This window comes from Lissotriton vulgaris, chromosome 6, assembly GCF_964263255.1.
Source record: "Lissotriton vulgaris chromosome 6, aLisVul1.2, whole genome shotgun sequence".
Classification (NCBI taxonomy): Eukaryota; Metazoa; Chordata; class Amphibia; order Caudata; family Salamandridae; genus Lissotriton; species Lissotriton vulgaris.
In genome coordinates, this window is record NC_141694.1 from 1019763055 (window position 1) to 1019787842 (window position 24788).

General features: G+C 47.7%; 1 protein-coding gene across 3 annotated transcripts in view; it reads right to left on the reverse strand.

Moving 5' to 3' along the window:
- Nucleotides 1-24788, reverse strand: part of LYST (lysosomal trafficking regulator) — a 4348576-nt gene that overhangs the window by 573830 nt on the left and 3749958 nt on the right. For all 3 annotated transcript variants that reach the window (XM_086927077.1, XM_086927076.1, XM_086927078.1), the window contains one exon: nucleotides 23011-23109. In XM_086927077.1, the coding sequence (XP_086783203.1) occupies nucleotides 23011-23109 (99 nt within the window). The remainder of the gene's footprint in view (nucleotides 1-23010; nucleotides 23110-24788) is intronic.

Below are 24788 nucleotides of genomic sequence, written 5' to 3' on the forward strand. Positions count from 1 at the left end.
TCCAGGAGGTGGCAACACGTTGGAACTCAACCTTTTTCATGCTTGAGCGTCTGTCTGAGCAGTGGGGGGTAATAAATGATTATGTCTATAAACTGGGTTCTACTATGAAAGACATGAGGCTAGAGTTGGAGGAATGGAGGAATGGCTATTATATCATTCAAGCCAATAGGGCCTCTGGCAATTCCGGAGGGGGAGTGGCAGCCATCATTAGGCTCCCAACCAAATTTTCCGTTCTTTCTGTACCCTGTATTCCTCAGGTTGACTGCTTAGTGTGAGAAGTTGGCCTGATATATAATGTTCACTATTCTAGTGAGCACTTTGTATCAGTCCAAACAACCCTTATGGTGATTGGTTGTAAGTCAGCCTTATAGACCAGCTATCCTAGTAGCGTGGATACGAGCAGTCTTCGGGCTAAACTCTAGAGGGCGTGTTAAGCCAGCTGTTATACCATCACATATACCCCTTGAACACCAAGTGAAAGGACACCACACAAGTGTTATGAAAATAAACAGTGTATTTATTAGAATCACAACAGCCCTGTACTCTTTATGAGGACAGGGTACTAAGCACACAACAAAACTCTTATAAAAATACTTCAAGTTGCACAATTTACACAAATGCCCGAGGGACACGACAAACCATATACTATGGAAGTGGAATGCGAAATTACTAGCAGGTAATTACTATACTAATAGGCTTTGGATTCGCTAGGACTACGTTACTGAACCTTCAGACTACTAGTAGGAGGCCTAGGGGACTCCGGTGCAGAGTGTGCACTCTCACGCGAGATGCGGGACAAAGTCTATGGTAGCTAGATTTCACAAAGTTAGTGTTCTCGGGCGAACCCGACTAGATAGATCGAAAACGACAGCGGATCCTGACCCTTGGATAGTGAGGCTATGCTGGGGCACCGAAATGCCGAAGTTACCTAGTCCAGGGGCTGCAGCTGCATATGTCTCAAAAGACGTCGGGAATACTCGTAGACTAACCAGGAGCCTGAAGAAAGAAGATGCTGGCAGGCGACCAGTGAAGATAGTTCGAGTTGATCCAAGCCTGGATCGAAGATGGATGACACCTGAAAGCAGAGGGGACCAAGTTCGTGACTACTAGCCAGTAGTCAGGTGGCACCAGGAGGGCACCGGATGGTAGTCACCTCGACTAGGTGAGTGGGCGACGCTGTGCTCTGCAGATCTCACGGACCAGGAGGCGTTGTCGGCGACCAGGATGGAGGTGCGAGCTGTCCCACGATGGATGAAGCTGTCGACGTCGCTGGACCCAGCATTGGGGCAACAAGTCTTGGCAAATTCAAGCCCACGCGGTGGACTCAAAATGGCGTCTGAAGTGGACCAGGAGGGTCCGGGGTGCTCCTCTTTTGGAAGGGAGCAAGGGCCAGTCTGGAGCAACCAGACCAGCAGCAGTGATGTCGTCGGGCGTAGTTAAGAAGGCCACAAGCCAGCGGGCTAGTAGCCAAACAACGCGGTGAGCAGCAAAAAGCAGAAGGGCCCCACGCAGATCGTGGGGATGCTGGGAGGCTGTACTTCGGTGCTGGAGCTGCTCAGGGTCGGGGCTTCTCGGACCCCAAAGTACTCACCAGAGGATCCCTTGGCAGGCGTGCTGGATAGAAGTCGTGCAGTTCTGATGATGGCCGGTCCCTCGAGGTCTCGTCGCACCTACGGTTCTCAGCTTAGTTGTAGAGGTAGGTAGAGGTCAGAGGTGCCAGGGAAGCCGGGTCTCGTCGTGCTGGTCGGTCGGATTCCTGAGGAAGGACGTGCAGCAAACCGCAGAGTTCTTAGATGGTGCCTGCGGATGCAGGGTGACTACTCCTTAGCCACAAGGGAGAAATCTTGAGAAGAAGTCGAGAGTTCCTTTCGTAGAAAGTAGTTTCTTGATTCAAAGATCATCTAATTTGGAAGGGTCCCCGCTCCTGCCTTTATCCTAAAGAAAGGGGTGGGTACGCTACTAGGTCCTGCCCTAGGGGTGGGACCAGGAAGGGGGGTGGTTACACCCCTCTCCCATGCCGGACTTTCCCCAGGCCAGGGGCTGGTGTGCCCCTGGAACTGGTTCTAGCCGGCAGATGCGTAGTGAGCACCGGGGTGCCACTCTGCAGTCACCTTCCTGTAAAGCCCTGCCTACCCAGGATACACAAAACCCTGTCTGGGATGGTGCAAGCACCGCCCCTGACAGGAAACCCTTTGTCCAAGCTCTCCTCGCTGGAAGGACTCCCAGTAGCAGGAGGTCAGACTCGTGTCTGTGGTGGCAGCATCCATTTTGTGGAGCTGAGGCTTCAGTTAACTTTAACCGGGGTTCACAGTTACATACATGTTGTGTCCCTCTAGAAGGGTGGAATGCTAACCCCGTCGCCAGAATTGGCGAGGGGTTAGTATTCCAATTCGTATGACACCTTACTCGACATGTTTTGATAAAGCCATACCAGAGTTAGCATTTAACCGCGAGGATTATAATGCACTTAAGAGTATATGGTATGCGTTATCATGGAACAGCTATTAGGACTTGGTTCCGCAAGCTGCAAACGGGCTCAGCTCATGCCAGAGCACCATTTCACACGATTCCAAGCACTCTGCCTTCAGGATTGTCAAGGCCTGCCATAGGAGTGACTGATAGGAATCTGTGTGTCCATTTTAGGGTTAGATATAGGTATACTATATCTAAAGCAAAGGGTGATTACACCACCTTGCCCCAGCTGTCGTGCAGCCAGTTGTGTCAGATTTAGATGGCCATCCAGGGGTGGCATAATACATGCTTCAGCCCCTGGTAGGCCCTGGGTACACCTATGCCCTGAGTTACAGGGTCTGATAAGGTGGCAACAGTCCCAATTGGATAATGCACCTAAGGTACACATGTCAATTTAGTGAGAGAACAGCTAGGCTGTGGGTCTGATTGGCAGGCCCACAGCCAGGGAAAGTCCTAAACCAGTGAAACAAAAGCAAAAAAATCTGGGTGATCATAGGATTGCAGACCCTACTCTCCTACACTTAGCACTAAGGTTGGAATCCTCAGTGTCACCCCTTATTTGTGTTTTATTTTATCGCCCTCCCCAGTCCATGCCTGATTTTCCGACTATGTTCGGAGACCTATTGTCTCAGGTAGTTATCAATAATTCTAAAACCCTAGTCCTCGGAGACTTCAATTACTGGCCCCTGGACGAGAAGGAGAGTGCGTGCTCTGCGGCCTTTGCTGATCTTTTATGTGGCCTGAATTGTCGGCAACATATTAACACTGCTACGCACACAAAAGGCCACATACTGGACCCGGTCTGGACTTCTAATTTAGAGATCTCGACCCCCCTTATATTGCCGTGTGCATGGCCTGACCACTCCCTTATTTCTTTTTCCCTCCAAGCCCCTATTCGCCCCAGTAGGCCTCTGGAGGCGAACTTCTCGGCCCGGAATTGGAATAGAGCTGATATCAGCCAATTCGTCGACTTACTCAGCATCTCCCTTCCCCCCAAATCCGACTCAATAGACACTCAAGCTTCTGACTTAAGCCGCTTGCTCGAATCTGCCAGCGATGTGGTTGCCCCCCTCAAACGGGTCAAAGTTAGGCGTCCTCATGACGCTTTGAAATGGTTTACCGAGGACCTTAAAGTTTTAAAACTCGGACTTAGAGAAGCTGAGTGCCGTTGGCGTAGAAATGATGCCCCTGAAGCTAGGCTAGAGTTCTCAACTTTACTTAAAGGGAACAAGTCTTCCATTGTGTTAGCCAAAACCCTATACTTTTCCAACAAAATTGTGGAGTCAGCTAATAAAGCTAAAGACATTTTCTCGATTGTGGAGGAACTGTCTCACTCAGACAGGGTCTCCATTAAACCTCTCCCTTCACAGGGGCTTTGTGATTCTCTCAATCACGTTTTTGTTGAAAAGATTGAAAAAATCAAAAACAGCATTTCGGTGTTGCCCTTATCTGACTCTCCCGGGTCCCTCGCTGACTCCCTCAACCCCCACTCTCTCACTCAAATCCCCCTCATTCTGGAGGCTGACTTCCCCGCTCTTCTAAGCTAAGTCACCTCAGGGTCTCCCACTGATTGCTGCCCTCCCAAGATCCTACGCGAGGCCTTCATTGCTTGCCCAGCCCCCCCTTTGGCACTCCTGAATAATTCCCTCACTCTTGGCCTAGTCCCTAGCTCTTTTAAGGCAGCCGAGGTAGTGCCTATCTTAAAGAAACCTACAGCTGATCCCACGATCATGAGCAACTTTCGCCCTATCTCCCTCCTCCCCTACCTCAGCAAGGTGCTCGAGTCTCACGTCACTAACATCTTGAGCTCGTTTGTTGAGCAGTCTCATTTTCTTGACTCTCAATAGGCCGGGTTTAGACCCGCCCACTCTACAGAGATGGTCATACTCTCTGTCATGGAAGAACTGCGTAGTGTTGCGTGTTTATCTAGGTTCCTGATCGATACTGCGACCTTATGCCCCTATTCGGCTATAAATCCATTTATTCCCTATATTGGCATAACCGTTCAAGTGCGATATTCAGAAAGTCATCTCTGGCCTCACACGAACAGAGCCACATTCCAGAATAGTTTCTGCCACTTCCTTTGCAACCAATTAGTGCAATGACAGAGCAGAAGTCACTTTCTGATATTCCTAGATTAACACTCCGAGTTCTTCAACAAGATAAAAACTCAGCAAACCTGGAAATCCCCGCTTGCTGTGTTTTGATTAGTAATGGAACTCTAATGAGCAACTGGTAGCTATCACTTCCTAGTGACATCTTTAATTGACGTCTTATGTCCAGCAAACTTGCGTCAAACCAGGCACCTGTCAGGTATAAATATTACCAACGTTGCCTTAAGCAATAGTCTGTTGCTAGCTGTTGTATGCTGTCTGCGAGCGAGCCTGCTGCTGCAGCCAGTGTCCCATTGCTGCTGTTGGTGAAGCTACTGATACCATTATCGCTGCTGAAGCGCGAGCGATGGTGTGGTGAGCTTAGGAGCTGAACAGCCGTCCCTCTGCGAAGAGCCCAGCAGATGACAAGCTGCCCGCGGACGCTGTCCCCCCTCCTCCTCCTCGACGAGCTGAAGAGAGACGCTGCCTTTCTTCTGCTGAGAAATCCAGCTCCAGCGTTTCTAGTCTGCCCTTGCGGGTGACTGGGATACCGAGTTCCTCCTGAAGGAGATACCAGACCTCCATCATTCTATTCAGAGGTATGGTGTTGACTAAACCCTTAGATGAGAATTCTTGAAGCAAACCTTGGCAAAAACAACTTAACTTAAAGCTACTTACTTACTCCCCTTCCACGTGTTAGGCTTAGGTCAGGCACACTGGGGTAGGCGTAGTTAGAAGCACCAGTTGAGTATTTTAGCCTAATGTATATATGACTGTATATATGTTTTATTACTTTTAAACCATTGTATGGCTAAGAAACCATATCAATGCTTTTACAGTATTATTTCGCAATACTTATCTTACTATACGTACTTTTTATCATAACAAGTCTTGCAATTGTGGCAATACATTTCTCTTGTACGAGAAGAAAGACTGTTCAATAAATGTTAACCCTTTATTGACAAACGCCCGTCTCTCTATTCTCTACATATTGTGAAAGTAATCTGCACTAATCCGACTGAGTGAAATACATGTCTATTGTTCACACGACCCTAGAGATTGACTCTTGATCTGAGGAGCAAAGTTGTCATGTTGCACGGTTGTTGGAAAGCTGAATCCCTTCTTGTCTGTGCCAGGGAAGCTGATCACTTCCCATGCAGAGAAGAAAGTTTCCAGTGACCTCTGAGCTAGTTGGTAACACACCCGATTAAGTTTAGCATAGTCAGTAGAGGCCTGGAAGATCCGCACTTCTACGTCGATACTACTGTTTATGTTATTCCAATGTCAAGTCAAGTCATAAAATTTGTATAGCGCACTACATACCCAGAGGGTTTCAAGGCGCTTAGGAGGAGGAGGAGGATTATTTGTCAAATATCCACGTTTTAAGCTGCTTTCTGAACGCTAGGTGGTTCTGGGTGAGGCGGAGGTAAGCGGGGAGTGAGTTCCATGTTTTAGCAGCCAGGTAAGAAAAGGATCTGCCTCCCATGGTGGTCTTGTTGATGCGAGGTATAGTGGCGAGGGCTTGGTCGGAAGAGCGTAGTTGGCGGGAGGGGGTGTAGAAGGACAGTCGAGAGTTGAGGCAGTCTGGCCCGATGTCGTAAAGTGATTTGTGTGCGTGGGTGAGCAGTCGGAAAGTGATCCTCTTATTGACGGGTAGCCAGTGGAGGTCTTTAAGGTGGCCAGAGATGTGTTTGTTGCGTGGGATGTCTAGTATGAGCCTGGCTGAGGCGTTTTGGATTCGTTGGAGTTTCTTCTGGAGTTTGGTGGTGGTACCTGCGTAGAGGGTGTTTCTGTAGTCCAGTCGGCTCGTGACCAGGGCGTGGGTGACTGTTTTCCTAGTTTCGGAGGGGATCCAGCGAAATGTTTTTCTGAGCATGCGAAGAATGTTGAAGAAGGAAGAGGATACGGCGTTGACTTGTTTGTTCATTGAGAGTGAAGAGTCCAGAATGACGCCAAGGTTCCGTGCGTGGTCTGTCGGGATGGGTGCTTTTCCGAGGGCTTCCGGCCACCAGGAGTCGTCCCAAGCAGAGGGGGATGTGCCTAGGATGAGGACTTCTGTTTTGTCTGAGTTCAGTTTCAGACGGCTTTGTTTCATCCATTCGGCGACTTCTTTCATTCCTTCGTGCAGGTTAGCTTTGGCGGCGCCGGGGTCATTGGTGAGTGAAAGGATCAGTTGAGTGTCGTCCGCATAAGAGATGATGTTGAGGTTGTGTTGGCGTGCGATGGCCGCGAGGGGGCTCATGTATACGTTGAAGAGGGTGGGACTGAGTGAGGATCCTTGAGGTACGCCGCAGATGACTTCAGTGGCCTCTGATTTGAATGGTGGGAGGCGGACTCTCTGGGTTCTACCGGTGAGGAACGAGGTGATCCATTCCAGTGCTTTTCCTTGGATTCCGATGTTATTGAGGCGTTGTAGAAGGGTGCTGTGGCAGACTGTATCGAATGCTGCAGAGAGGTCGAGGAGGATGAGGGCGACTGTGTCTCCATTGTCCAGTAGAGTTCGAATGTCATCTGTTGCTGCGATGAGGGCGGTCTCGGTACTATGTTTTGCTCGGAAGCCAGATTGTGAGGGGTCGAGGGATTTGTTGGCTTCGAGGAAGGCGGCGAGCTGGTTGTTGACGGCTTTCTCGATGACTTTGGCCGGGAATGGAAGAAGCGAGATGGGGCGGTAATTTTTGAGTTCGGTGGGGTCCGCTGTTGGTTTTTTCAGAAGGGCGGTGAGTTCAGCGTGTTTCCAGTCTTCAGGGAAGGTGGCGGAGTTGAAGGAGCAGTTGATGACGTCTCGGAGGTGCGGTGCTATGACGGAGTCTGCTTTGTTGAAGATGTGGTGAGGGCATGGGTCTGTGGGGGATCCTGAGTGGATGGAGTTCATCAGGCGGATGGTGTCCTCAGTGGGGATTGGCTTCCAGTCGTTAAGGGTGTTCACGGGGGGAGGATGGACAGCAGACGGTAGGGTGGGTTGGTTTCCGGGTTGGTTGTCAAAGCTGTTGTGGATGTCTGCAATCTTGTTGTGGAAAAAAGAGGCTAGGGAGTCGCAGAGGGTTTGAGAGGGGGTGATGTCGTTGGAGTTGGCCGAGGGATTGGAAAATTCCTTGACGATGTTGAAAAGTTCCTTGCTGTTGTGAGCGTTGTTGTCGAGTCGATCCTTGAATGCTGCTTTCTTGGCTTTTCGGATTAGTTGGTGGTGAGTGCGGGTGGCGTTTTAGAAAGGCGTCCTTGGTGCTGGTGGTTGGGTCTTTTTTCCAGGCCTTTTCAAGGGAGCGGCAGAGTTTCTTGGACTTCTTGAGATCATCGTTGAACCATGAGGCCTTCTTGCTGCCAGGTTTGTTTTGATGTTTTTTCAGAGGTGCTAAGGTGTCAGCGGTGTTGGATAACCATAGGGTGAGATTAGCGGCGGCTTCGTTAGCGTTGGAGGAGGGGGCTGGGGTGTGTTGAAGGAGCGATGCGGAGATTTGGTCCGTGGTGACTTTGTTCCAGTTCCTTTTCAAGGTAGGTTGGAGGTGGATGCTGGGTTTTGGTTTGTTGTAGGTGAAGTGAACGCATCTGTGGTCAGTCCAGATGAGGTCCGTAGTGTGGTTGAAGGAGACATGGTTGCTGGAGGTGAAGATGGGGTCGAGTGTGTGACCTGCGATGTGGGTGGGGGAAGTGACCAGTTGTTTAAGTCCGAGGTTGGTGAGGTTGTCCACGAGGGTGGCGGTGTTGCGGTCGTTGATCTTATCGAAGTGAAAGTTGAGGTCTCCCAGAAGGATGTATTCTTTGGAGGGGAGCGCGTGCGGAGTGATGAAGTCCGTGATGTCTTCACTGAATTTTGCGCGGGGTCCTGGTGGCCTGTAAAGGAGGGTGCCTCTGAGTGTGGTCTTGGGGTCGATGTGGACCTGGAAGTGAAGGTGTTCGGAATTGGTGAGGTTGGCGTCAGAGCTGGTTGAGATGCGGATAGATTTCTTATGGACTATAGCGATTCCTCCTCCTGTGTGGCTGGTGCGGTCCTTGCGTGTGATCTTATATTCATCAGGGATGGCAATGGTGATGTCTGGTGCTGAGGAAGCATTCATCCATGTTTCCGTAAGGAAGGCGATGTCCGGAGAGATGGTGCAGGGCCTAGTGGGAAACTAGGAACTACACTACAGTAGGGGGGCTGACTCTAACATCAGTCAGGCCCTAGTGCTCCTGGATTTGTCGGCCGCCTTTGACACGGTCGACCATGTCATCTTGGTCGACCGTGTCAGGCAGGCTGGCATCTGGGGCACTGCCCTGGACTGGGTTCGCTCGTTTCTCACCAGCCGCCAACAAGCGGTCCGGCTTTCCCAGTTCTTCGCTGACAGGGTGGGGTTGACCTGTGGCGTGCCGCAGGGCTCTTCTTTATCCCTGCTCCTTTTTAATTTATACCTTACCCCCCTGATCCGGTCTCTCCGAGAAAGGAATGTCACTGCGTTTAATTACGCGGATGACATCCAGCTGGTCTTCAACATCGACCCCTCGGACCAGTCGGTTTCAGATTTTCAAGCCACCCTCTGTCACATTAGCAACTGGATGGGGGCAAATCACCTTAAGCTTAACCCCGACAAGACCAAATTGGTTCTTGTCGGGGGGCCTTCCAAACCTTGGAATTCCAATTTCTGGCCTGCTAGCTTGGGTCTTCCCCCTCGTCCAGTTGACTCAGCCAAAAGTCTGGGGGTTATCATCAGTAAAGATCTTTCGATGAAGCCCCAGATAAATGCCACTGTCTCATCCTGTTTTTTCCAACTGCGAAAAATTCGGAAAATCGCGCTGTTTCTTACCACCGAGGCTCTTACCTTAGCCCTCTTGGCGTTAGTCGTCTCTAGGATTGACTACGCCAATTCCTTGTACATAGGCATCCCAGATTATCAACTCAAACGTTTGCAGCTTGTCCAGAATCACGTCTCATTTTCCATCAACCGAGGCACCATCACGTCTGCCCCCTGCTAAGATCCCTGCACTGGCTCCCTGTTTCTGAACGCTGCAAATTCAAGCTTGGCTGCCTTGTTTTTAAATCTCTGGCTGGCCTAGGTCCCACCTTCATCTCTTCCCTCATTCACCCCTATGTCCCCTCTCGCAATCTTCGCTCGGCTCACTCGGCTCTACTCAAAGTCCCGAGAATTAAGCGTAAGAAATGGGTAGGTTTAAGATTCTCATTCCTTGCTCCATCTTTCTGGAATGCCCTCCCATTGGACATAAGGCTTGCTTCTCCCTATACCCGTTTTAGATCACTCCTCAAGACTTATCTGTTTCGCATTGCGTACAATTAAAATGTTTTCTTCCTTTCTGCCTCCTTTCTTTTACTCTTTTTTCCCTGTTGCTGCTACTCACTCCCTTTTCCTGCCCAGGCAGTGCCCACTGTCCTTCTCTGTCCTAGCGCCAAGAAACTGTATAGTGTATGCTGCGCTTTATAAATGCCTTTCACATCACATCACATCACATCACATCAATGGAAGCTAGTTGCAAGCCTGAAAGACATGCTTCGTCCTTTTGAGGTCTTCACGCGTGAAGTCAGCAGGGAGGACTGTTCTTTGGGCAAAGCTATCCCATTGTTGCACATGCTAGAGCACCAACTGAATGCGGTGTCTTCAACGTTCCCAAATGATGCTGAAAAGCAAGACGCATATCAGTTGGCGGAGAGGTTATTAAGCCGCCTAGTTGCCAATGAAAGGCTTCAAAACATACATACAGAACAAGATTACATTTGTGCCACTATTCTGGATCCACGGTACAAAAAGCCAGTGGCCAGCAAAGCATTCGTTCCTTTTGATGAAGCAGATGTTTCAAAGTACAAACATTGGCTAGCTGTGTCAGCCACTCGGTTCGAAAAAGAGCGGCAGAAAATTGAAGGTGCCGGCAGAAGTACAACTGATTCAGCAGGCCATCCGGTGTCAAGTTCCACTTCTGAATCTGTGGCCGAAGGGAGTCACTTTCCCTCACAGCCGTTAATGACACCAGCAACCGTATCATCATCCTCACCTGCACCAGGCCCAGCCATAATATTGTTGGAAGCAGATTGGCTAACTCATCAAGGGTTTGCTCGTTCCAGTGATGCAAAGGCCACAGATGGTACGCAAAGTGGAGCAACCCTGGAGAACCTTCAGTCGATGGTGCAAGCCTAACTGAATGACCCAACAGAGGTCTTTGTTAATCAGAACCCATTTGTGTATTGGTATCGGAAAAGGCCTCATTGGCGACTGATCACCAACCTGGCTCTAAATTATTTGTCTTGCCCACTCGCAAGCGTGTCTTCTGAACGTGTTTTCAGTGCTGCTGGTGCCATTGTAACTTCAAAAAGGACCCGCCTCTCACCCAAAAATGAAAAATGTGGAGAGGTTAACACTGATCAAGATGAATCAGCACTTCATACCACCAGATTACAAAATACGTGAATGCACGCAGGAAGAAGAGGACTCAGACCTAGGTGTTAGAAGTTCTTCTCTGTTAGCTGATCTACTCCAGTCTCAATTCATAGAGTTTGAGGACACCGAGGCCTGAAAATGACTTCCTTTTTTTTCGTCCTTATTCAATTTTATTCCTGTGTGTCTTTCTTTGTTTTGCAACTTTTACCACAACAAAACTCTAATCACCTAATAACAACAAGTCCATCAGCAGCACTGTCTTCATCTTCTTTCCTTATCGATTTGAAGGTGCAGCAGTCTGCATTCCTGAGGTTCACAAGTTCACAACTCAATCATGCTCCTCTATCCTCCTCCTCCAGAGACTCCCCCTATCCATTTCCCTCAAGGCAGATGGCTGGATTACGCAGAATAAAGAAACTTTGTCTTCGTACTCGTAGACGAGTCCCCTCAAGTGGGACTGGAATTACTGACTACATGCTAGCTGATTGCTGACAGTTACTTCTGAAATTGATTGACAGGAGAGGTCGCCCTGTGGTCCCGCACTTTCAGAAGAAGATGCGGACAAAAAGTGGAACAGGTAATGAATAATGAGAAGATGGCGGCATGCAGTGGACATCAATGGCTGTCTGGCTCTGATGAAAGCAATTGCTGTTTGTTTGTTGTGCATGAAATGAATCACATGTCTTCTGTTATTATTTAGTCTTTTACACAATAAATGTAACTCAAGTCTACTCTGCTTTTTTTTTACCTTGTTTAATTCAAATTGTACTTCAACTGCAGGGGCCACTACGTTGCATTTTCCAATGTGCAAAATGTCCTTGGACTTACTGTTTGCCAATATACCATGATGATTGATTAAATATTATATCTTTTTTCTTTACAGTCACTCACTGGGATGGATGATTCATCAGCGTCGGTTTAGGGAAGAACTATGGCCAATTTGTGAGTGTCAAACAGGTAAACCAGTCTACAACAACTACTACAGCAGAACTACATGTCTGTCTAGTCGTGGTATGGAGTGGTCGAGGGAGTGTAGTGTTGTTATGCCAGGCAGATTACAGAGTACAGCAGTTCATGTAAAATTGGGGCTATGTGGCTTGCTGCATACAATTAGATATGCTTTGTCTGTCTGTGTCAAAGAGCCTGGGTATGCTACATCAGGTTGCTTCACTCAGTGGTGCCTGCCTTGACCGTCTGCATGGCCCTGCCGCAAGCATGGGCCAAAAATCTGTTACGCTCAAGAGTTTGCGAATTTTCGGCAATTTCGTGAGATTCTCGGATTGTGAATTTGCCGCCGAAAAACAGAAAATTTCGCGAGCGGAACAGATTTTTGTTTTTGGCCCATGCTTGCGGCAGGGCGATGCAGACGGTCAAGGCAGGCACCACTGAGTGAAGCAACCTGGTGTAGCATACCTAGGCTCTTTGACACAGACAGACAAAGCATATCTAGGGTTTAGGGTTCAGTGCAGTTTACTAGGGTTTTTGGGTTTAATTAATAATTTGGTAGGGTTCCCGGAGTCTAGGGCTCAGGGCCCGATGCAGGCTCGTTCATAATGATGTTGGCAAGGTTTTAGGGGGGTTTGGCGTTTTTTTCAGAATTGGCCGAATTGTGGCCTTTTTGGTGTTTTGCGTGCACGTGTGTTTGGGTGAACTAGTCGTACACCTTACAGTGGATCGATTTTGTTCTGCCTTGCTGAGATTCTTGGGTATCACTGGAACAAGTGTCCTGGTAAGTTTCAAGAGGATCGAAGTGGTGGAAGTGCTGAAAACAGCACTTTTTTGTCAAGGCGCAATTTGCAATTTCCCATGTTTTGGGGACAGCAGTATTGCATGTTTTTGGGGGGTTGCTTGGGGGGTTCTAGATGTTTGGGGGTGGGTTAAGGGGTCTGGGAGCACTGCTTGGAAGGTCTACTTTTGATTGCAAGTGGTTTGAAGAAAATCCATGGTGGAAAAGGGGGGTTTGGGCCTAGTTGCAGACAGCGTTTTGGCACAATTTAAACTGAGGCCTAGCAGTGTTCTCCATTTCTGGGGGTGGGTCGAGGGGTCTGGGGGCACTGCTGGGAAGGTCTAATTTTGACTGCAAGTGGTTTGGAGAAAGTCCATGGTGACAAAGTTTTTCTTTTTTAGCTCACTTGCGTGTTTGATTGATCAAAGGAGCGTCAGATGGAATGGAGGAGTACCGCGAATAAAAGGAATGGCTGGATGCATGCAACTTCACAAATTCAACAGGACAACTACAACATACAGTTACAGTATCCTTTTCACTTCTCATTATCTTTTAAATGTTATTCTTGTGAACTTGAACTTCTTCGAGTGTGACTCTGTGCGTTTGTTTGCTCTCTGCTTCAAATTCATCCCTCCAGCTATTTCATAAGTTTCTTTGCTATTTTTAAAACTAATTTAATGTACTAATAGGTGTTTATTCTCTTTGAGGGCAGAGAGGCAAGTAAAATTGCGTAACTACTGCAGCCCTGTACTGTCAAATTGCTTCTTCATAGTTAATACTAGTAAGTTGTAGTTAGTACTACTTTTCAGTAACCTAACCATCCATTTAGCAAACAACTTCATGCATGCAGTAGTGCACTTCCTTTGTGTCCCTTAAAAGATTTATGGATATCTTCGAATCAAAATATTGGTTTTTCTTCATTTATTGATTGCCCATGCTGTGTTTTTTTTCCTCTCTCCACAAAACTTTCCCAAAAACCCCAATTCCCATCCAATTTTCAAACCCTAACCCTCTTCCCCCGGGCTGTGTGTTTTTTTCATTGAGGTGTGACTAAATGACAACAATAAATTCCACACACTTGCTGGGGAGGATAAGGTCAAAGCAACAGAAAAATCATTTGAATCAGAATTTCATGTGTGCCATCGTGGTTTGATCATCAACAACATCCTCCTCCTACACGTGACGAATCGAATGCTTAATGCTTACGTTGCTGTGTCCTTTGCCTTCATACTATTTCTTATAGTAGCCATACTCCACGCAACTAGTACTTATATTTTTGAATACTTTAGCACTGCTTAGGCTACAATTTATGGCACTGTTCTCTCCCGTACTATCTATTGTACTGTTTCTAATGCTACGCTCAGGCCACTCGATGTTTCATTTGCTTTTTTTCATATGCTGCTACTGCCAGTGTGTACCACTACTACAACCAGCACAACAATGATATTTCATCCGTCCAGGATTAAAGTCAACACCCAACATTAATCGCCATTTGTCATGCAGCCAGCCCTGTCCCTAGCCCTATTCTCAAACATGAATCAAAGGTAAGATAAGCTTTTTGGGGAGGTAGAATAAAGGTATGGGCTAGGACTCGGAGGAGAGGAGAGACTGACAGTAGTACTAGTAAAGTACTACTAGGGCAATTGAATTCACTAACTCTGTTAGTGGCAATTTTGTACATTTTTGGACGTTTAGATAATTCATGCTGGTAAGTTTGAAGAAACCAAACGTACAGTAACCCCGCCCACCTCCACACAAAATAATATAAACGCGTATACTATGTTTAGGAATGTAAAATAAATGAATATATTTCCTCTAACAAAAATAAACTAACCCAACTCACCCCCCCACCCATAACCCCAAACAAGGTCCAAATGTCCTTTCCCTTTCCCCAACACCCAATTCCCACCCCCCCCAACAGTCTTTAAAAAAGGGGCAAGGTACAGTCACTTCCTCCGGCGGTGTCCTGTAGACAGGTGGTCCCGCAGCTCTTTGCGGAGTTCCCGCAGCTCTTGTTTCTCAGCTAAGCGCTCCAGGAAGTCCACTCTTTTTCTGAGGCGGCGCACACGTGTCATCCAGGCTCTGGGGGGGGGGGGCAGCAGTTGTTTTTGCTGCTGTGTGGCGGCTGGAGGCTGTCGGGCCACGGCGCCGTTTAGCTGGAGGCTGCTGGCTGGTGGACCCGGGGGCACTGGAGGAGGATGCAGTAGTCGCCGCCTCCTCGTCCTGATCCTGAGCCCACAGCCGCCGATATTCAGCGCAAATGGCCTCCAGCTTACAGGCCCTGGCCCGGACAGCCATCTCCTTCCAGGTGAGCTTTTGTTGCGGAGCATCTATATGAAGAAATAAAGAAAAATACTGTAGCCAATAGTCTAACATTAACTCAAAATAATTAATCAGAAAGTTATCTCACAGTCAGTAACACTAGCAACTTGCAAGCACAGTATGACATTTTGGCATGTATCTTTCCGCCGTCTTTGTAGGCCTGTGACATTAGTGGGAATTTCAGGAATTCTACTAGCAGCACTATGGACTCACTACTACATAGTCAGAGAGTCAGAGACTACACCAGTCTTCTTTTTTTCTCTTGTTTTGCAAAACAAATTACTTGTACGTGAACTTGTGGTAGCCTAGCCGGCAGCATATTGCCAGCTCACTCAGCTTGCACCCAAGAAAAACAGACACAAGCCATGATGACGCAGACTCGCATTACTTTAAGCAGTACATGCAGGTGGTGATAGGGAAGCTCTTACTTTTCTATAGGGGTGGCACTGGCCATACTCGGTTCAAGGGCTACTGCTCAATGTAATTTATATTTCGCACTGCCACCCCGGGCCTTGACTACTACAAAAGGAAAATGAAGATTATTCATTTCTGATCCTATATCCTGCCGATCACATGATCTTTGCTTATATGATGGATGGCTTTAGGTGCTTTGTTTTGATGGATGGAGTGAACAACAGCGATAGTCCACCCATGACACAGCTGAAAGAAAATTATTAACATAGGGAGTGAGTGTGGTACCCATAATTGCCGGAGGAAGGGACTTTACTTGATATAATGTCAACTACACAATACATTGACAATATATGCTGTGCTTGCAAAGTAAACTACTGTACTGTTAGTCAAGGGAATATTTCTGAACAATCGCAACTTCTAGTATTTGGATTTCCTCAGCTTTGCTACTCTGGCACGGACATGCTGTTCAAAGTAACACTCTTCATCCACTGAGCGTCTGCTCTACTACATACACCTCTGCTATCTATGAGGAATAAGAAGATACCATCCAGGCTCCCAAAGTAAACGTCTATCATTCTTCTTAATGTCTCAACTGTACCAAGTTACCTTTTTCTCAACAACCAACTAGCACCCTTTTCATTTTATTTGGTAAACCACCGTCTTGACTTGCATTTGAGTTTGACCCAAATGATATATTGCAATGCACACCACACATGCATTTTCCCTGATTCACCCACACAGGCAGTCATCTTTTCTTTCTCCTCCAACCATCCTTGCTTCAAGCAGCCATGCATGTGATTCCTTCCTATCAGTCACCTCTGCCTGCATTAAAAAACAAGTATCGTTCTTTACAGTCATAAATGTTACGACTCGCTCGTCCTTCCTTTCGCCCTTCTTTCCCTTTTCGTTCTTCACATCCCTCAAGTTCATCTGATATGACTTGGCTTCACGATAAAAGTTTCCCAGCTGAGTTGAAGTCCTAGAGGGGGCCATTGCTTACCAGAGAACTACCGCCGCTAATGCTATGGCTAAGTCAAGGTTGACTGTCTTCTACGTGATTGGCAAAAATGTAGTTCTAAATTAGTAACTGTTCTTAACAGTACAGTGTACTTGTACTAGTGTACTGTCTACTGTACAGTACATCATACACTCCTTTGCGAGCCTACTCAAAAATGTCAATAAGTAAGGAGTATAATAACTTACCACCGTCCGCCGCCGCTGAGCCTCCCCCCCCCCCCCCCAACTCCTCCTGGTGGCACTTGTTGTGGCGCCGCCTTATCACCTGGAGTGGACCCCTCCGCACTGCTGGCCCCGGCACTGGTGTTAGGTGTTGCATCCGATGTTGTGATGTCTAGAAAAAACATGTCATATTTTCAGATGCCATACACCACCCCCTATGTCGTCTCGTAATTAAAGAAAATGTTAATACATAACCAATTTTTAATTATTGGGAATGTGTAACGGGCGCGACAGGGAGAGGCAGGAGACGAGTTCTAGTTACTGTATTTAGTGGTTTTAATTTGTGCAAAAGAAAGTCAGTACAGGTTTTCCTGGGTACAGTCTTTCTTGGGGAGCGGCTTCTTTCCTTCCGGCTCTTTGATATGACCCCTTCCTCTCTTCTCTTTGTTAGAGGCCTTCTCCGCTCTCTGCCTTCCGACTCCGTCTTGCCCTTGGCTCCAACGGTGGAGGGGGGGAAACAACAGAGGTATATTAGGCTCACTGCCGGGATAAGCGACAACCAAACAATCAAAGGGGGTGGGTAGTCAGGGATGCCCGGTGCTCGAGAACACTCTAGTGATTGTGAGGGTTTGTGCACACAGTGATTACTCTATCGCACTAAAAAGGGCTCAGGGACGTTTACTTGCGTTTCACCTTTCTCCCCACCCAACCCGCTATATGGGAACGCACCTCTGTGAGCCACGCCCCTCCAGGGGAGTGGCTGGGCGGAGCGCGGTGTCGGTGGCCTCCTGGCTTCGGTGTCTCTTCGGATCTCGATCCCTCTGCTTCCTCGGCTTTTTCCTGTTGCACCTCTGCTCCAGTCTCGCCTTCGGTGGTGACAGCTTCCGAGCTCGCCTCTGGCGCTGGTCTTGCTTCTCCGTATACCTCCGACTCCCTCGGCGCTCCTCGGAACCCTTGGACTTCTCTCAGCGGCTCCTCCTCAGTGCTCGAGCCGTCCCGCCGTTCTCCTCCTCTCAGTGCTCTCTCCGACAAGTCGTCTTCTTCCCAAAACTCGTAGCTCTCGTCCCTGTTGCTCCACGCCTCTCCGCTCCTTCTGCTGACCGCTCCTCCGGTGTATAGACACACCTGGTCCTGATCACCTTCCTGCTTTAAGGTGGAGTCGGGCCCCTCCTCCTCAAGCCCTCGGTACCATTTAAAGGGGCCGCTGTCAATGTCTTCTTCATCGCAACTGTAGCGCTCCTCCGCCTGGTTCCACGAGGGAGGAAACGGGGGCGTTGAAAATAAGAGGGAGGGGTCACAGGTTACTGTTTCTCCTGGGGGCGCCCAGGGCACCCCCTCACAGAATGAAAAAAAGTGACTGTTTTGGGGAGGGTGATAACCTTTTATATGGTTAGCCAACTGATGAATGCTTGCTTTTTAACGTGCACCATTTATATAATTACAGACAGAAGATTCCATTGCCCTTCTGCCAACAGGACAATTCAGCACCTACTCCTCATCACCAGCAGTACTTTAAGTACTTTAAAGAAGGAGGGGGCTCTCGCACAGTTATTCTAATAATTTGATGTGTTAAGTTATATTGATTCAAGAGAATGTTGTTTAAACTTTAAAGTCTTCTTCTGTTCTTCTGGGTCGTAACTTAATCATTGTTCAGACACACTAGATAGTCGGTCAGGGGATTGGGGGTTCAACTTCTGTTCGGACTGAGGTATGTGGAAAGTCGAACTGCACCTATCATCAACAATGTCCTATTTCTCTGATGCAAGCCTGCCCCCTGCTGCCACGGTCTTGGGGAGGCGGTGCTGCACATAAAAGATCAGTGCAGCCACCTCCACCGGGCTGAAAATCTCCCTGGCCGTCACATCCTCCCCTCTTAAGTGCCCGCAAGGGAGCCGGCTACTGGGTGCAGGACCCTTCCCCTTCAGATCTTTGCCTGCTCCCTTTGCCATGGTCCTGGACAGTAAAGTAAAATAAAAAAACAGAAAGAATAGGGAAAAAGTTACGAAAAGAAAAAAAGAGTTAAAAAAAGTAGTTTTAAAATAACCAAAAGTAGAAAAAAACACAAAATATAGATGTAGAAAAAGAGAGGGATAGAAAATGAGTAAAAAAGTTTTTAAAAAACTTCAAACAAAGAAAGGATGGCAAAGATTCAAGCTGGATACAAAAAGCATGCCCAGGACCATAGAAATGAATGAAAAACAAGATGGCCGAGACCATTGAGGACCGCGTGGGTAAGTTTGCCCGATATTTCTCCTGCGAACACGCAAAAACGGACGCAAACACGTAATTGAGACCCGCACGTAGGAATTGCACAACTCGAGCATGCAACTGGGGCCCGGAACCGGAAATACGCAACGCAAACACGTGAAACAAGATGGCAGCGCCCATGTACGACCGCATGGGTAAGTCCGCGGTCATTGCGGTGAAAAAAAGCCCGCGAACAAGCACAGCGCCACGCGAACACGCCCAAAAAAATCCGCAAATTTGCACGAATTGGCGGATTTTACGTACCGCAAATTCGCGTTCCGCGAATTCGCGCATTTCGCCAATACTTAATAAAAATGGCACAGAGTAGTGAATTAGACTTTCGGATGCCATGGCATGGATTAGCAAGGAATCGGCAGTAATGTGGCGTGACAGCTTACTGCAACGCTCATTGTTGACCGATAATACGGAAAGGCGTGTGAAGCGTACGAGTTACAAAATGCGGGAAACCGTGAGCGGCGTGCAAGTATATAAATTGCAGCACAGAGTGCTGATTTAGGCATTCAGATAGCCGCGTGGCGCATCGGCTTGGCGCGCTGATTAAATGACTACATCGCATTAAACGTTACTTCTATACACAATTCTGAAAGACTAATCCGATGTTAGGGATCGTTCCCGGGGTGGCAGTGGTAGCTCTCCTTACTTGTGTGGAATCAATCAATCTAGTGACAAGGGGAAAACAGGCATCCATCCTGTACTGCCGCTGCAGAACCGGTTGCACTATGTCACATAAGAATACTCTAATATTGTTAAGAATAATTATACAGGCTTGTATGTTATACAATTTGTATTTTTGACTCTGCATTTCTGAAAATATCTCTGGCTACTCTCAAACCATTGATTCCGCCACGTCCAAGGGCCAGGGTAGATTGGAGCACACTGATTCCCAACGAAGTAGCAAGACTTGCCGCGTTGAGTAGCAATGGGGCGCCCATGAATGAATGTAGCGTGGACACTGACTTCACGTTGGCGCGCTCTTCACATATAAGAGTCATCCATCACTATGGAGACTCACGGACGTTCAGCAGCGCACCAAATCTAAGCAGATGCACCGGGCCAGGTCTCACTACCCCCAGACTCAACAGCCCCTGCATCAGCTCAGCAAGGAAATGTGGGAGAGGCTCCTTTTGACACCCCGCCCCCGAAAACCACCCCAGCGGGTAAGTAGGTGGGGGAGCAATTCCAGAGCCCTCAGCACTCGATCAGAGATTGAGGAGCAGGGCCAGGAAGTCCAGAACTCACCACTAGGCCCACAGCATCTAGGTATTATACTCAGGCCTGCCACCGCTGCAGCCCAGGTCGCTTACCTCCGAGGCTTTGAAGGCCAGCTGCCATTATTCTGTGCTGCTGGTTCGGCTATCCGTCTGTAGGGCTCCAGGCGGCAGGGGGCTCCATTATCCACCACCGTCTGTCTGCACACGTGGCATTACTCCGTCAGGACAGGGGGGAATGATCGGTGGCCCCGGTCCAGGGGAGGAGTTCCCTTGTGGGCCCGAACTCCAACAGGCCCATGGGTGGCAGCGGTGAAGGATATAGGTCCATCATGGTCCCATGCCAAGCCAGTTGTCTCAAACCTCGGGAACTGCAAGGCACCACGGTTGAGAAGTCCGCAGATCCATGCCGAGCTGCAGTTCGAAGGGTGCAGCCTCACCGCTCAGGCCTCCCACTGTGCCCCGTGGCCTCTGCGTGTTTCGGCTGCACAGCCGCTATACCAGCCACTGGGGCACCAAATCATCTGCAGTCGGTGCCCTAGACGACCATGGACTCCCAACGTCAACAGGGATCAGGAATCTCAGCGGGTGAGGGTTTAGAGCGGTGCTGTATAGGGCGGCAAGGACAGAGCTCCACTCAGGCACGTCATAGCCAGTCGTCATCTTGGCCACGTTCTCTTAGCTTATATTTTTATGAATTTATGGACAACAAAATGAAAAAGATCCACCAGATGGTTCAAGAGGTATAGCTTTTAAAGAAACAATACATTAAGAATTTTCACCTTACTGCAAACAAGCACTGGAAAATTTCTCAAATTTCACACTTAGAAACTTTTTTTACCAAAAAGTTGGTGCAAAGATGAATGTGGTTACTTGGAAGTACTTTGGACAACTAACTCCAGCAGTGAGCCAGTCAAGGGGACCAACAAGGTCAGAAGTAACAGTTAGCTTGGCAGAAAAAAACAGTCTCCAGTCTCGCTTCATAGTAAGGGGTTCATTACCACTTACTTTTGCAGTGGTCCTGATGCAAAGGTACAGGATGTTGAAGAAGTTAAAGGTTGCTGAAGATGCTGTGCGGTCAACGGGGGTCTTACTGGGGCCACTCATTGGTTCCCGGTTCTGGTGGGGTGACTTTGTCCACAGGGGTCGATGTTCCTTAAAGTTCTCTTTGGTCCAGCAAAAGTACAGTTGCAACTGGAATATTGGTTTCGGGTACTACAAAATATGCGGGTTTTTTTTGGCAATAACTTTTCCTCTGAGTGACCCAACTGCACTCTGACTCTCCCGGGTCCAGCAGACTCGGGTGCAACTTTGAAGCATAGGGTCTTGATCTCCCAGGCTGAGGAGCAACGATTCAGAGATCTGGGATACCATCTTGCCCAGGCAGGCTTACTCATCTTTTGTAGCTCTGTACTGCGAACAGGAAGTCAGGTAACTGACTCTTGGAGTCTCTGCTTCTGGCTGGGCTCAGGGTACAACTTTTCCACAAGCAGGACACCATAGGCACAGTCCTATCTTTGCTACCCCAAGGAGCAGCAGGTGCAGTCCAACTTTGGTGCAGCCTCTTCTTTGCCATTCCAATGTCAGTAGGGCAGCATATCTTTAGTCTTCTCCTGTCCAAGCAATGTCTACGTTCTGGGTGCCTCTTTTTATTCCTAGAAAGTGCCCTTCGGTAAGGTTGTGGTCATTATCCAATGAGCTACCTGGATCCCTCCCACCAAATATGTAGCATCAAGCTATCCCAGAGTGCTCACCTCTACCCTCTCACAAGATGGCTGAACCATTCTTTTGGTGTGTGAAGCTCAGTAGCCCGTCCTCTGGGTATGGCTATCTGGTGCTACACAGAAGGAAAAAACAGTTGGGCCAGTGTCCCCAACGTCAACCTGTCTACCCAGACAAAAGAGCAGCCCCTCTCGAGTCTGTTCACCATTTACCCTTCAAAAATGGCTTTCCCTTGATGTATGCACTTTGGGGTAACACCTTGTGTGTCTTTCTTCCAGGAGGATACAACATCACCTCCAGCAGTAAGCCTCTTCTGTTAACTGCTCTGGGAGTCGTTGGCACATCTCCCTAGGCAGGACAGAAGGCCGTCTCATGGCCAGCATTAGCAAATGGCCACTGTAAAACTTGGGGAACAGAGTGGCAACTTTCTAAAAGCTGCATTTAGCAACATGTTACATTATGTTTGACTTGGGCATCAAGTTAGGCATAATGTAACAGTTTGTTTGATTCCATGACGTATCGACTTTGGTAGTCCCATTCAGAAGTTAGCACAGATGAGTTGTCAGCATATAACTCTGTACTTGCCATTGGGGCGGTCAGTGTTTCCCATAGTAAAAATAACAATTGCGAGTTTTTACTGTGAGATAATGCAAAACACCTTCCACTTTTTAATATGCTGCACCCTGCCTTATGCCTTGATAGGTCTGCTGTAGGGTAGACTTCTACACATTAAAAAGAGAGTTAGGGCTTTGCCTCTGCTTTAAAGGGCAACGTTGAGTTAGCAGTTTTAAACTGCTCTACCAGTCCGCAGTGCCATGCTGAGAGGCATGTTTTACCTTGTCCCACTCAGGCTGGCACAATAAGGGCTGCAGTCTTTGAGGGGACACCTTAACGTACCAGCCCTGAGTACTTCTGGTACCATATAGTAAGGACTTATAAAACAGTTGGCTTATGCCAATTGGGTATAGGCCAATCACACATACATGTTTAAAGGTTAAAGCAATATCACTGAGGTCTGCTAGCAGACCCCAGTGCACTCTCAGAGTCAAAAAACCAGCAGCGACAGTCCAAAAAGAGGCCTTTTCTTACAGTCATCTATTGGTCAAGGTTGATGTAGAATATCTAATTATCTGGGAGGAGACTAAAACTCAGGATAATGTGTTTCTATGTGTTTAACGTTTTCTATGATTATGCAAAGAAATTTCCAAGCCAGAAACATATAAAGACATCTTATCTTAAATACCTACCATATTATTTGTAAACCGATTCAAATATGCAGTGATGACGCCACATTTGCTCCCTGTAAACAGTTGACTACTCTCGGGAACCCATGCACAGCTTGTTACCTTGAAAGAAAGAAAAACTAAGTCAGTAGCTGCAAAAGTAAGTTTGTTTATAATCAAGTTCTAGAATATAAAACAAAAGGTAGTGGTGGGTTGTCAGGGGAGTATCATGTTTCTATTTCGATACAATTTGTCACTAACTAATACATTCAGTTCAGGGAATGGATTGGCCCTGAGTGGACATCATGCAGCCTCTCAATGTGTATGTTGGAAATCCTCCCAGACTAAATGGAGATCTCTCCCATCCTGCTTTTAGTTATTGTAGTTAGCTTGCTTTGGCAATTATTTTACTATATTTATAGGTAATGGGGAGGGGTTATGCAGGTACTTTAAGGTGCACTATTGGTTCACTATCAAAGTTTACGAAGTCTGTACTAAAATACAGGAGTGTTGAAGGTCAGAGTTATTCTATGTTTGAGAAGGGGCATGTCTTGGACCCCACATTCCGATGTTTAATAAAGTTGGTTCTACCCTGTGAGTTTATGGAACTAATAAATAGCGAAGGCACACTGCTTGTGCATTATTTTCTTATCACTTTATTTACTGTGCTTGTCTTTCTTACTGTGCCTACTGTCCTGGCCCACTTGATGCTTACAGGCCTAACACCAAGATTTAGCACTGATGACCAGATGGGCCTCAACTGTTCACCTTTTCCCATGACCAGTCTCTGCTGGCGGAGCGGATAGAGGTTATGTCAGGTGCTAAACTGTATTCAATCTCATTATTTATCAAACTTTACCAACCAGGCTGATTGGGATAGGCATCCCCGTTCACATGTTGGGCCTGTTCGCTCTGCTCCTCAGCCAAAGCCTCAATATCCAATTAAACGTTACGCAATGGCATCCGTTAAAGATATTCTGACTCAATTGGAGTATCAGGGTGTGATTGAACCCTGTGTCTCTGCGATGAATAACCCTCTTTTTACGGTTTTGAAACCGGACGGTTCATATCACATTGTTTTGGATTATAGACATTTAAATAGTCATTCCCGTACATATGCAGTGCAAGTGATAAATAATATAGAACGTAAAGAGTTTAAGACGACTTTGGATATATCCAATGGCTTTTTAGCCACAACCTCACCTCTGAGAGCTAGGATTTGTCTGCATTCAGCGCTCTTGGCACTCAGAGGTGCTATGCGTGATTGCCTATGGGATATAAGTATAGCCCCGGTGTTTTTTCGGCACATATTGTGTCACTCTTGAATGAGATTGACCCAGATGCATTTTCATATGTTGATGAAATGTACCAGATGGACGAAGATTTGAATCCTTATCTTGCGCAACTATATCATTACAAGTTTGGAGACTCTGGGCTACAAATTCAATTTTGCAAAATCGCATATTGCGTTCTTAGCCGTTCTCTTCCTTGGATACAAATTGAACAATGAGGGTAGGGGTTTGCTGCCCTCCTCAGAGACTTCCTCTTGGGTAATGGGCGCCACAGGATCGCGCTAGCGAAGTTATACTTGCTCACGGACCAAGGGGGCCTAGCTGCCCCCTGCTTTGAGCACTACTATTTAGCTGCCCAACTGCAGTGGATAGCCCGGTGTCTTGCGGACAGAGGTCGAGAGGATACGGCGACTACAGCCCCTCCCCTCTCTTTGGACTGCATCACTGGGCTTTTTCACCCGGCCGCTAAGTTACCCACACCAGCACCCCTCCTTTTGGCGGTGGCCTACA